Source organism: Notothenia rossii (assembly GCF_949606895.1).
Source record: "Notothenia rossii genome assembly, chromosome: 7".
NCBI classification, from domain to species: Eukaryota; Metazoa; Chordata; class Actinopteri; order Perciformes; family Nototheniidae; genus Notothenia; species Notothenia rossii.
The window spans coordinates 68,758,704-68,773,270 of record NC_136905.1 but is presented as its reverse complement, the minus strand read 5'-3'; the positions used below and the strand labels follow the sequence as shown (position 1 = coordinate 68,773,270).

The 14,567-nt window shown below is 41.6% G+C and overlaps 1 protein-coding gene across 6 annotated transcripts in view; it reads left to right on the top strand.

Moving 5' to 3' along the window:
* The window catches only part of ttll5 (tubulin tyrosine ligase-like family, member 5), a 47,188-nt gene that overhangs the window by 28,646 nt on the left and 3,975 nt on the right, over positions 1 to 14,567 (top strand). For 5 of the 6 annotated variants that reach the window (XM_079691408.1, XM_079691410.1, XM_079691405.1 and 2 more), the window contains exons 27-29: positions 955 to 1,091; positions 8,344 to 8,542; positions 11,420 to 11,622. In XM_079691408.1, coding sequence (XP_079547534.1) covers positions 955 to 1,091; positions 8,344 to 8,542; positions 11,420 to 11,622 — 539 coding nt within the window. The remainder of the gene's footprint in view (positions 1 to 954; positions 1,092 to 8,343; positions 8,543 to 11,419; positions 11,623 to 14,567) is intronic. The other variant, XM_079691409.1, reaches the window with a different exon arrangement.

Here is a 14,567-nt window from a genome sequence, read left to right as displayed (position 1 = left end):
GGGGAACATTGTAAACACGAACAACACCCTGCTGCTCTGGTTGACCTCTGAGGTTCAAGTAATTGCTCACTCTCATGCCAGATCCCATGTTTACAAAACAGGGACTGAACTTGAGGAAATGCAGACACACAGTAGTCGCCTTTTAATGAACTGAATAAAATCCATCCAGCATGTGTGTTTGTTTGTAGAATATATTATTATGAGACATCCTTTAACACTGTGTCACCATTGGACAAGACCTACATGACCTTAGACAATTATAAACACTAGATGAAGGTCACTGTGCCTTGTGTGGAAAATACATATTTATTATGGTTGATATACATACAATTTTGTATCTCTTGTCATAAAAATGTAAGCACTGAAATATAGGCACTTGTTTTTAAATCAAATAATAATAATAAGCCCAGTGTACCTTGTAAGTGACTCAGAGCTGAGGCTGTGTAATACCATGCTGATACATTTTTCACGTCGTACAAGGCTTGGCAGCATTACAACTTTCCCATTGGACTATTTAGTGCACAGGAGGAAATAAAGTAAATAAAACGCCACAGCAGTGTAATTTATTCTTCCATTAGATCTCACTGAACATAATTCCCAGGGCAGCACAGAGGTACAGTAGTCGTAAACAGATTTGAGCTGGCGAGTCATGATAGCTGATTCTGTCAGAGTTGGAGGAGGGTGGGGGGGGGACCACCTGGATTTAGTGCTGAGCAGAGACTGGCTCTGCCATGTGCTGTGTGTACATTTCACACAGCCCCCAGAGACAAGATAATGAGGCGGTCGATGTGGGGGGGAACACAATATGACTGCTTATTCATCAAGCATTCCCATTGATTTAGGGACTAGTAGTGGAGTGTTTAGTGACTTGGAATACCTACATATTAAAAATACATTATGAAGAAAACTGGCTTTAATTTAATAATCTGTTGAATTTTTCTCCACTGCCTACAGTTGACCAACCTAAACCTGGCCAACAGGATGCTGGGCAAAGAGAGCGCCACGCTGAACCCCAAAGTGCGGCCCACTGCTGCACCACCAGGCCCTCTGAAGGCTGTTCACTCTGCAGCACATCACTGTGGCAGCACTAGGTGAATCCAAAGACATGTGGAATTATGCAGGGGGATCTTTTTTCTTTCTTTCTTTACAGGTTAATACACATAGTAGCAAGACTTGCAGAAAAACAGACAGACTTATGCATAGACAAAAAAATGAAAACACAAAATACATCACATCAGAGCTATTTATCTCTTGCTTGCAGGTAAGAGCTCTTTAACAGTCATTCAGCAATCCTCCTATTTTAAGCTAAGCAAAATCTGGCCTTGTGGGCCTCGCCAAATCCCACCATCCCTTTCACCTCTTCTCAAATGTTTCACTTTGTAGTCTCAGTGCATATATCGACTTTTCCATTACATATGACTCAGGAGTCCATCCACTCTCCCTCCGTCGGAACCTCTTGGCTCATCCACTTCCTCGTTATAGATTTTTTGATTGCCACCCTTAAAATGTAAAAAATGTACTTAGTGTCATTAACCATCGTATCGAAGTTTACTTTCCCCAGGTACATCACTTCAAATTTCAATAGTACTTTTGCATGAAGTATTTTTACCCTATAATTGTGGACCTGAGTCCAAAGACGGATTATCGACGGACATTCCCAGAACAGGTGAAAGTGGTTGCTATTAACATTGCAGGGAATATCTTTCAAGTTCAAAACAAGCATATCTGAAGTACATAACTCAGGACATTTCATGAAATGACATGTCTTTTTCAAAAAGTAATAATAAAATGCGGTGGGTGGCTCACCCGGTCTTTAGTGACACACAAATCCCTGGCCTCATGTTATATCAGCTCAAAATGATTCCAAAGGGCTTTACGCCGTGTGGTGTAGAGACCTTTGGAGACCGTGGAATAACTGGTTTCAGATTAGTACTTGGAATCGGCAAGTATTGGAATGGGTATCTGATAGATAAAACGTCTGAATGGTTCATTCCAACTTACAACAGTTGTCCAAGAAAAGTTTCATGATACATTCATTGGAATACATTTAAAGAAACTGTGATTTCAGTTGGACTTTCTTTGGGAAATGGTTACAGTTCCTCCTCTATTGCTCCACGTTTGCATTTGGCAAACATCTCTGTACAAGTTCTCCCTGTGGTCAAATTTCAGTATTGTGCTCAAATGCACCACTTATTCGCCCTCCCCTGAGGCAGCAGGGAAGGAATAGTGTGTAACAGCCTCAAAGGAGTGCAGTGCCAAAGAAAACAGCAAACCTCCCTCGGATAGTCTGAGTAGCTGTGTGATGTACACACAGACATTTGAGTTCGTTATAACAAACATTTCAGTTTTTTAGAATATGTCATAGCCTTTAAATGCTAAAGTTGAGTATCCTTCTTAAGTTTAAGTGTTTGCAAGGAAAGAAAGCTGTTTACCTATTAAGTACTCCTCACTTTGGCCAATTGATTGCTGAGGATTTTCTGCCTAATGAACTTTACACAAGTCTGTACTGTAGACACTTAGATTGTGGTAGCCTATTTGGTCACACTCAATAGATTCTAAATGCTTTTTTAATAGTCTCTGTCGAATTTTCAGATTGAAGAGTGTTAGTTTTTGGAAAAGGATTGCCAAGCACCAACACTCCTCTGGGCAGGGAAGTCCAATACATGCCTGGAAATTGGCATTTTATCCTCTTTTTTATAGTGCTTTGTGGAGCTAAGTAGCACTAGATTTGGCTGCTGAGTGGCGGGAGTGTGTGAAGCATGCTGGCAGCTTAAAACACTGCATTGGCAGGGTGGAGGCGATGGTGAGGGGGCAATGTCAACACCCACATGATACTGCATCCTTACCCCATATTTCACCCCTCACATCGCTCTGAGGGGAGAAGGAAGGAAACAGAAGGACAGAATATGATCACAGGTCCTACTCTATGGTGCCATGCTGGGATATTTGACCGGCTATTTGAAGGTGTAACTCATTGAGGGGTAAGCATCTGTGGTGTTTTATTTTTGTCGTTATATGTGAATGACAGTCTCAGACAGCTTGGCCTTGATCTTGATCTTGGACTCTGTTTTTCCAGTCCTGCCCTTCCTTATGTATTGAGTTGTCAGGGAATTCCAGGAATGTCTGGCCTTTTCCCTTTTTAAAGTGTTTTTATTTCCACAAACCAAGAAGAGAGATTTATGACAATTTATAATTTCACGGATAGCCTCACGTTGCTTTTATATATTAAACTGTGGAAACAGAAATCACCTTTTGATCTCCCATGTTACAGCTCTACTGCTTTGATTGGATCCTACATTTCTTCTATGAATGTAATCCTTTCCCTTTGACTATTTCAGCCTTTCCGGCACTTCATTCGTCACAAAACACTTTTTAGTAAAGCTTCACCTTTCAGCTTTTCACATTTCAAGTTCATAGAAGGAGGAATATACAGTACCCTTTGTTAGAAAGCTTATTCTAAATGCCTTCAGAAAATACACAGCTCCCTTCATCTACCCATTTGTCACTCGCTTCCAATACAAAACGCTCTCTTGTACCCCAGACCCCCCCCCTGCCCCCGGTTTGACGTTCACCTCTCATCGCACTGAAATGTCTTTAATCTGATATTAGGATAAATTGCCTTGATTTCACCTCGGAGCTGTTTCTTATAACACAGCATTTCCTGTGTGCCCCCCTCACTCCCCCCCCCCCCTACACTCAGGCCTGACGGTTTGTGCCAAACATACTGAAACTGTTAAGCACACTGGCTCTTTTAGCAACCACAGGGGTGAAGTATGATGGGTTTCAAAGAGTAGCGCCGCTCTTTGAAGTGCCGCTACCAGGATCTACCAGGTATGCTGCATCAGCACTCTGAGAGCTGCTGCCTCACTGCAGTGTGCCGTCAAACCGGAGGGCTTTGAAACCAAACGGCACGTCCTCACACAGCCACAGTGAGCTGGGGGGGTCGTATCCGGTGCTCCTGAAGCGTTAATGAAGATTTCCATTTAATGATGAATGGAACACTCCGACTTTCAGACTACATTCAAAAACAACCTGTGTTTTGTAACTGTTTTTCAAAGTAGCATCTTAGTTTAGGGTGATTTGATTAGATTTACAGATACGGTCTTGTATAAAGTTACTAGCAGTTAATAGTCATGTAAGGTAAGGTAAGGTACGTTTATTTACAGTATACAGCACATTCAGACACAGGCAATTCAAAGTGCTTTACATCAACATTAACACTTAATAAGAACACAAAAGAAAGGAACACAATAGATAAACACAATGGAATAACAGATTCATAAAAATCATGCATAAAAGAGATACAGAATAGTTTAAATAGTCATGTGAATTCCCATTAATATGATTTGTACCTGGCCATAAAAATTGCCTCAATATTTATCTTCTAGCTGTACATACGTACAAATGACCGCAAACCTATTACCTCTACTGTGTTCACTCCAGCACTGCTAGAATTGAGAAATACCACAACCCTACTTATGCAGGGTATTTTTAGTTCTGTTCAATACTTGCTGGATTGATGTTTGACTTGGTTGAATCTTGTAAGAACATACCATTCCAAAGGATTTTATGACAGCATATTTGCTGAACCATCAACCCAGCTAATCAGAAAAGCACTGGTGAAAATTGAAAACTCATTTGAAGGAGGACAGAGTTCCCACACAATTGGTTTGATGTCTTTCTTCCTTTGAATTTAGAAAAGAGAGTTTTTTATTCATATTTGATTGGAGCCAGATGTGGTTATAGGATATATAGAACCCTTAAGTTAAGAACGAGTGACATTCCAGGGAATGGATGGAGGGTTTTCAGCAGATACAAACACCTTAGTTTCACCACCTATTACTATGTTTTTGTATAAAGTTGTTCCTATGTAATCTCTTAGACATTAAGCTAATTCAAACCACAGGCAATACATTGTAATTGTTTTAAAAACTAGTTTAAGGAACAGTGGGATCTGCATTTGCTTTTATTAAAGTCACATCAAACATCATAGCACTACTTTAGTGAAATCTGAACAACGTATATTGTATATATTAGTAAGAAATAGATCAAATAAAAGTGCAGTGTGAATTTTTTGTAACTATACATTTATAAAATGTATAGTTTTGGAGAATCAATAGAGTATCATTTTATTTATTCATTTATTTAACAGGGACAATGCACATTAATAAACATTTCTGTACATTTGTTAGTCAAGAGGTTATCTTTAATCTGTAGTCCCTGAATATTATTATATATATTATATACTGAATAGAGTATCACAAAACATAATATCGCAATACCAAGTAAATCAATATTTTCTCAGCCCCCTAAATTCAAGTTGAAATGACAAAATCAGCAAACAATTTGTTTTAAAAGTCAAACCCATTAAATACCTTAGCCACCTTTTTAAATTGTTCACTTTACATCAGACCATGTGCAGGATGTCAGAATATTCTAGGTTTTCCCTCAGTAAACCTCTTTTTTTAGAACAGACCTCTCGTACTTTCAGGATCCTATATTATTCACTTCTGCAATAACTAAAGCATCAGCACCCACGTCTAGACTGTTTCCACAACAAATGCTCAAACCCTGGTCCTTTTTATATTCGAGAGGCAGTTCTATTGAGTGTCATGTCGTTACACTAAAACAAAGTAAACAAACAGTAATAGCTGGAAATACCCTCTCACTCTTGAGGCTGCTGTTTACACTTGGGCTCGGAGATACTGTGGTATGATGTCATCTCCGACCGTCCATTTCCCCACATTCACACGGAGTTAGATTGATGCAGCACATGTGCTCCACTTGCTCTGCTGTGTTGTTCTACAGTAAGTCATATCAGTGTATTAAAGGACAGCGCGAACAGCGGGGATTAGGTGACACCAGTAGTCCTGCAGAGAGGGCGGTCCCACCATGTTGGAACTCCACACATGTGCTGTACTAGTGATGAGAATATCAGATGTAAAACTGTTTTTCATTGGTCATTTTTTCTGGACTGAGAACTATTGCTGCTGTTTTTAAATTCATGATCTGTAATGTGTTTTGCGTGGTGTTGTGTTGACAAGCCCTGTCTGGACCGACTTCTTCTCAGGGCCCTGCTGTGACATTCTACTTCAGGAAGCATATGCTCGTGACCGGAGGAATAATCAGTTTGAGACCATATGCTAATAAAATGGTAGCGCTGAAGGTCCCTGTGGTCCAGTGTGCAAACTGTAGCCAGGCTAACGGAAATGACTGCTGTAAACAAAGAAGCAGTTCTTGTTTTGTCTCCTGGCGTTGTAGATTCTCTGGCCTCGCAAGGTTCACAGACAAGCCTTTGTTTCCAGAAGCTAATTTTTTTTTGAATTGGCTCGTAGTCACACCATTTGTTTTTGCAATATATGTGCCATTATGTGAACTGAGAAATGCATGGGCGGATAGCATGTTCACATGAGTTTAAGATCCCTTGTGTCTTTGTTTGGCCACACAGGGCAGGATTATGTTTTCACTTGAGCGACACAAGATTATTATCCCACAGTGTGTATTGTTCAAGATTAATTGAGTTCTAATTTTAGAGCTTATCACAGTTCGGCGCTTAAAATATCCCAGCTATTGTGATTTTAGGTCTACAGTGTTTCCTCCTACTCTAGAGTTGACAAATGTTATTGCATCTAATGGGAGTACTTTCCAAGAGTTTCTTTTGTGATTATTACCCCCGGGGATCTTATTTCTTCAACTGTACTCTTTTTTTCTCATTTTGTGCCTCCCAACAGTGCTCTTTATGGCATTATGTTGTGGCTAAAGTGGTACACATACAGCAGCACACCAGACTCAATGTAGACTCAATTTAAGCGTGTCTGAAGGGGAGGCTCACCTCATTGCTTTAACAGCGGCCCAACAAGAAAAAAGAAAGGCTGAAACAGGCTTAGTTCTAATGACAGATAATCCAGTTACAAACTCGTGGAGCTCGTCAAAAGGTTTGCTTTCCAGGTTGTGGCTTTGTGATGTGAATGGAACGTGAAGCTCGGGGAGCACTGAGGCAAAGAGGAAAGGTTTTCAGTTCAGCCTGTGTTCGCTACAGGCTTGCCCTCTGCTTTGACTCTGATTTGCACACTTTGACTTGAGGCTTCTGTGGGCCCAGCAGCCACACACAGGGACGCTGCGAGCTGTCTCGTCTTTTTTACTTCTTGCCGGTGCTGTTGCAACTCAACATGTGGAGGGAACCGTGGGAGTTAATTAGCTGTTACCACATCTCTTCCTTGGTTGGATGGTGACATATCTGGCAAGAAGTAGCAAGTACTGTGCTATTATGGCTACTAAAGCTTTCACCATCTTGCAATTTTGCAGGTAATTATTAGTATTTAGATGGATCAGTAGTGCGTCAGTAGCTTAATTTAAGACTTTTTTAGGGAATTATTTAAACATAATGCCAACCTCTCAATAAATGCTACAATGTTTATTCGTCATAACTTTTCGTCAATTGTCTCCCCTCCATATTTATATTGTCTAATGTAAAACGAATCCTCACCAAATGCAATAAATTACGAGTAGATCAAAAAAGGGCAGAATCAGGTAAAATCTCAGCTTCACAAAACACTATCTTAACTGGTGGTTATTTTAGCTTAGATATTGGAAACAAGAGGAAAATGCTACGCTGGCTCTTTCCAAAGGTAACAAAAATCCACCTCCACTCTTTCTGCTCGGCTAAGCTAACCTGCAGCTGGCTGTAGAGTTTAATATTATACAGACAGACATTCATGTGGTATTGGTACCCTCATCTTACTCTCCTTAAAAGACATATTTTCCAAACTATTTTTTAACCAATAATGCTTTTTTTTCATATTTGTATTCTACTGTGACATGTTTACATTATTTAATATTAATATTAATGTTCTCATACTGCCTGTGCTGCAGCACCTCTTTTCATCCTCTGTCTGAAACCATAACCCAGTCTGCTCTGATTGGTCTGCTGGGCGGCTCTGTTGTGATTGGTTAACCGCTTAGTGATGTCCCGTCCATTATCATTTCACGTTCTAGTGTTGAAGCGCTATCCAAAAGAAAGACGAGCATTACGTAGTGATATCACGATGTTATGGATGTAAACAAAGGACTCTGGTAGAGAAACTCCCTCTGAAGGGAACTTTGGGATATTAGCCAGACCAGTTACATGTACAAAAACCTACTAAAGGACAGGCAAAACCAAAAAAATACATAATAAGGCCCCTTCATCAGAATGCAATAAGACACACTGTGACCGACACAGGTGGCTTTAACTGCTGAGCAGAACAGTTTGGGAGATTTGGATTTAAAAGTCAGTGTGTGTGCGTTTTGCAGAATTTTGATACTCTAAACTTTTTGCTGACCTCTTCCTCTCTGCTCTCCAAGCCACAGGCCGCTGAAGGACGAGGAGGATCTGTGGCACGGGCAGATGCAAAGTGCCTATAGCCTGGTGACAGGAGTGAACCCCCAGCAGCGCTACGAGCCCACCCAGGGAAGCTACCAGCTGCAGTTTGCAATCCAGAAACTGCAACAGCAAAGACTCCAGTCCCGATCTTCGCTGGACCAGAGCCAATGCCGACACCAGGTATATAACAGATTGTGTTCCTCCTCATTGTGTCATGATAAATAGGATACTTTAATGACTAGATGTATTATTGTTAAAAGGGAACACCCCACAAGTGTCCTTTCCAAAGAGCGATGTGAGTTGGTAATGGCCAACTTTGATCCTCAAGTACACCCTAGCTTTCAGACTCATTTTGTCCTTATTTTTTATTATTTGCACTTTGAATTGCCTTTGTGTCTGAAATCTGCTATTTAAATAACCTTGCCATGCTTTGCCTTTAGTGGAAAAATGGTTTCCATGCCACAGCGTCATATTACTGGAATCTTTTGTTGATTCTGTTTCAACTCCTCATGATTTGTTCCTTGAAAATGCTCAGGCCCTTTGTGTTTTGTTAAATTAAAATGTAGTTAAAGAGTTCAGAGTTTGTTCAGCTTCTTTTGTTTTCATTCGATGCCTTGCTTTAATATCAACACCACATGGATGAACTGAACTTGTACGAGAAGAATTGAGCTTTACCTCAGGAAAACCCTCATATTTGTGTCTGTACAGAATATTCCCTTACCTCAGCACAGTGCTGTCCAAAATAATACAAAATACGCCCACATCAAGGGGAAAGCTTTCATGTTAGCATTTACAACGCTATTCTCAGATTCTCTTTCCAAACCACTTAAACAAATGGTGTTTGGTGGGAATCTCCTCCTCAACAGAAGCTAATTCCTGGAGAGCCAAACATGACATGACAATATTGGAAGGTAAGTAAACAAGGAAAGCTGCTCCCGAGGGCACCAGAGAGGCCCTGCCGCAGTATCCATTATTAGGTTTAAGTCTTTACAGTTCACATCAGATTTGAGCTTCATTTGTGTTCCACATGATTACAAATGTTGGTATATGATTTTTCTCAGCAGTAGTAATGAAGCGACAAAAAACCTTTTAGTCATGCCTCACTAGCCGTGGCCCGTGACCGATATGATTTGGCTGTTTGTAGAGGGGGATTAGAAAGAGTGGTCTCGGTCATTTTGCGCAGAATAATTGTAATGTTTTAATATAAAGACAGGCCCTCTTTTTGTTGCTGTAAATTGCTTTGAAAGAGGATCTTAACAGGAAGAATGTATTTATAAGTGTTTTGTAAAGTGGAGACAGATTGCTGGATGCACCCGTTTATTCCTGATCTGTCCGGGGTAAAGCAGTTCCTCTCACATCATGGTTTATTCATCATTTTTGCTTCAATGCAATTGAGGTGATATTTCTCTTGGCTTGGGCCCGCAGCCTTACACAAGGCACTTTATGAAAGTGATCCCGTGCATTTCCTCTGTTCCGTTCCCCTTTTCATTTTGTCTCATAGTCAGAAAACAGTTGACAAAGTTTCCTTTTATTGCTGACATGTCCCATCATACTCCTGCATGAGCTCTTCACAACAAAGCCATCTTGTTGTTCAACTCTCTCAAACTGAGGTCATCGGGAGGCTGACTCAGGATAGGGTTGTCTCACCATCAAATCAGACTTCCCTCCCTAAAATCCTTGCCGTCCCTCCCCCTTCGTTCCAACCAAATGGGTCTCTCTGGTAATCTGTATATTTACTGACAATAAGTTCTTCAATCCTGCAGCTTCTTTTTACGTTTTACCATGACACCTATTTTGTTACCTAAAGAGAATAGTCTAAAAATTGTCTTTGCCCCACATACACCTTGGTCCAGGAATTAGTCCGTGACTTGACTACTCTTTGAGCTTTTTCATCACCTTGCTGGCTTTTCTGACCTCATTAGAAAAGTAATTGAGCTTTTAGGATTACATAAAGACACAAAAGGAAGTGCTGTGAGTGCTCTTGTTCATATGCTCTATGTGTGTGAGTGTGTACTTCAAGGGGCTGTTCCGGCGCTGCAGTCCACGTTCCAGTTACTGGGTGCAGACTGCGCGGCTCCTCTACTGGCCTGGCTCAGAGCCAACTGGCAGCCAGAGAAAGGTGGCCTTCCTGGTCCTGCTCAGACTGGATTGCCGGCCATAGGCCTCGCAACCTGGAAACTCAGCTTCTCATTTATCAACAGACCAATTACATCAGATATTCCCTGTCACACCGCCGGCCCTTTGAGGGGCTGCACTGTGGAGCTGGAAAACCATTAGTTTGTCAGATAGCCGTAGGAAGCTGCAGAGAAAATAGCGTAGACGTGAGACGTGGAAGGAATGCATGCAATGCATTCTCCAGGAAGGACAGAGTGAAATGGGACTCTAAAATATGATGTCAGAAAGAAAAACGGTATTTCCCCTCTCCCCAAGCCTGTGAAAAGATCTTGTAAAAACAAATAAATAATGTAAAGAATTTTCTTATCAGTGCAGCCAACATTGTTGTTTTGATACTGGATGGCATTTCATTAATATATTATTCATGTCAATCACTTAACAAGACAACATTTCTTCCCCATGACTAACCCATTCCAAAGGTGATAGTACTTCCCTATTCCTCTTTAGGAATTGGATTTGTTTTTTACAGTTGAGTAAATACATACCATAACATACTTTCTAATAAATACTAAATACATTCAGAAGGATCCACAAACTATATATTTACATAAATAAGGATTCGCGTCCTAATTCAAAACCACTGTTACTACATGTTGACTTGAATTTAAATTAGAACCCAAACAAGAGCTTTTAAAGTGTTCTGTTTTCATTTCAAACACGCACTGCTGTTAAATAACCTTGTAAAGAATATAGGAAATATATTCTTTTTTACCCAATCTCAATGTATTTGTTTATAATTGAGAGATGATAGTAATTAAAATACAGACCGCCTTATACTGCCTGCCCATAACGATAAACTACAGTTAACATTATCATGGCAAACTGAGTTAATAAAAGCATTCACTGTGTTAACAATACTGACCTTAAATTATATTTTCTTAGGCTCAATATCCAGACCAGACGGGTGCTCCACTCGCCCAGGCTCCCCCAGCCTCATCCAGCTGCCCTCCATCCAGCTTTCATGTTCGAACCAGCCACGGTCACAGCCACAGCCAAACCTGTGTGAGTCCTGTTCTCGCCCCCAAGCCGCCCAGCAGTGCCAGAGAGGGACAGATCAGGAAAACGGCAACAAAGCGCCTCATCAAGTAAGTACGGCCTTTCAACTGAACACATTTCTGATTCACTTCTTTGAGTTTCATAAAGTCACCATGTACTGAATAGAAGAGATTGCAGTGGGGAATGGCATTGATTGGCTTGTGGATTAAGACAAAGCGCGTGGGAGCGGTGAGTTCCAGAGGACACGGCCGATGCTAATGAGAGTTAGAATATGTGTGCAGTGGAGTGCTCCCAGTCTTTTGGCCACAGGGTGTATCTGCCTGTTCAGTAAACAACCTCATCACAGGCCTGCTTTCTGCCTGAACCGTAAACAGAACGTGGTTCAGTGGAAGGGCCCCGGGCTCAGAGCGCCGTTTAATTCCTGTTTGGTTTGGAGATAAGCTGAAGAGCACAGAAGGGAAAATAAAAGGAAAGGAGTGAAACGGGGCTGAACTGCCAGCTTTTCCCCTCACTTACTTTATGACTTTATGACTACAACATCTGGCCAAATTGCACAACAACAGAAAAGTCTTTGTGACCGGGACCGAATGTTTGTTTAAATCACGTTGAAGGGCACAATCGGATTGGCATAAAGAACTGTCCATTTGTCTGTGAGCCTCAGTAATAGCAGAGAGTAGCAGATCGCCCTGAGCAAAGCTCTGGTTCTGCTGACGTGTTTCTTTCAGTCATCTTGTTTGACTGGACAAACTGTTGCTGGCAAGTGAAAAGTGAAGAGGGCAGAGGTGCAGCGCAGGGGTTGTAGAATAAGTTAGGGCAGCCGGATAGGTGCTGTGTTTGCTCCTTTGTGTGTGTGTATGTGTGGTGTGTGTGTGTGTGTGTGTGTGTGTGTGTGTGTGTGTGTGTGCGCGTGTGTGTGTGTGTGTGTGTGTGTGTGTGTGTGTGTGTGTGTGTGTGTGTGTGTGTGTGTGTGTGTGTGTGTGTGTGTGTGTGTGTGTGTGTGTGTGTGTGTGTGTGTGTGTGTGTGTGTGTGTGTGTGTGTGTGTGTGTGTGTGTGTGTGTGTGTGTGTGTGTGTGTGTGTGTGTGTGTGTTCTCCTGGCAGTTGCCGTGTTTACACTCTGCATGTGGAATTCCAGAGCCCCCTCACACTCTCCTCTGTCCTGCATTTTTGCGGTCGACCAGTGTGACAGGGGAGAGTGTGGGAAAAACGGAAGCTTCAGGACCAAAAATGCACCGATGGAAACACGGAAACGAAAGAATAAAGAGAGGGGAAAAGTAAGAATGACAGGGAAAAGTGAACTCTGCCCAGGAGAAAGGAGATGATTGTTTGCAGAAAATGGGGGGATAATACGTTGCTTCCCTTTATTTCCAGAGCTCATTTTAGGGGCAACTCAATACCTCTGTTATTGAGGCACATCTGAAATGCATCCCAGTGTCGGCGTAAGCTCCTCCAACTTATAATAGAATCACTGTGCTGGGTGTATTCACACTGTTCAAGGTTATGCAGCACTCCAAACACCTTCCTCCAGCCAGCTGTTGAATTGTAAAACTGTTGCACTATACACATTTCCCAGTAATGGCCTTGACTCATTCTCCCATTAGTAATACATTGTTGATCACTGACTGCTTTTAGTTGAATCTATCTATCAGAATTTTGTTATTTTGGTCTCGAGTGAAGATCTCAGTCCATTCAGCAAAATGATTTCCTCTGTTTGAAGACAAATCCTACAAGAGTGCTTTCTAATCAACCACGTCCGAATATGCTGACTCAGTGACGAGTCAGCATTCAGTTTGAATTGAAGATTAAAGTACAGGACCGATCTGGGCAACGAGTGCCAGCGCCTTTGATTTTTAAGCTCAACAAACATGTGGTACACTTGCTCGAACCCAATGTGCTTCATGTTGGTATCAACTCAGCAGGGCAGGGCTCTCTGGTCTATCAACATACCACAGCTGCCAACTGGAGGGGCTGCGAGGACTCAAAGTGGTATGACTTCAGTGAAGGCTTTGAAAGGAGCAATTTGTAAAACAAATAAATGAGCCTGTTTGGTATTTTGTTTGCGAGATTTGGCTAGACGCAGCTGTAACTACGGAAACCCGGGCTGTCGTGTGGCATTACTAATAGGGTGACAATTACAGCAGCACCATTAATGTCAGCCTGGCTGCTGCTTTCACTCCCTATTCATCAGCCACAACAGTAGTTATTTTCACAGGATACTGCATACACACAGAAGCTGCCAAACGTGTGTTTATGGTTAAACTTTATCCCTTTTGGTCAACATTAAGTCTTGCTGGCTACCTGAATGCAGAAAAAATCTGTTTGTTTTTTGTACATAAGGACTTCAGCTCTTGCCACAAGTTAGTAAGTAGTTCAAAATATTCAACTTCAGGCTTATGTTTCATCTGTGTACCCTGCAAGTTCAGATCTCTCCCACAGTGTTTCTTGTTTCTGCTTGCTGAGTCTTGAAGTGACAGAGTGAGAGACTGTTGACAAAGAGAGTGATGTGAAGAACCGAGAGGTCAAGTTTTTTCCCCCCCCTTTCAATATGAAAGGGGTTGCTTCCTGTCGAGGTATGCCACGCTTAAAGTGGGCCAGTTCTATTTGTGGTTGTGTAATGGTATGAAAGAACAACTGTGCAGTCCCTTACAAGGAGGCAGTGTGTACCCTCATTACCTTGTTAATGCTCCTCTGGCACGCTGCTGTTATGGGGTGAGAGGTTAATGCCAACTAAGCTTTATTTATTGTTCCCCCTAAAAAATGCTTAACAGATTTAATGTATAAGGTTACAGACGTGTCTGCTCCCGCTCTATGCTTCGCCAGTTCCTATAATGGTTTATTCTCTGAAAACACTGTATTTGCTGTCTGATTATGTGCAAATGGATATATAATTCCCTGTTTGGGAACCCGATTGAAGCCCTGTGAGATAAGTGTACACTACTGACTATTCAGCATATAAGATGGCCCATGTGTGCCCCTTCTGTGTCTGTAGCGACTGACGGCAGGTCTACATAATCAGCAATCAACACAATAAGCTT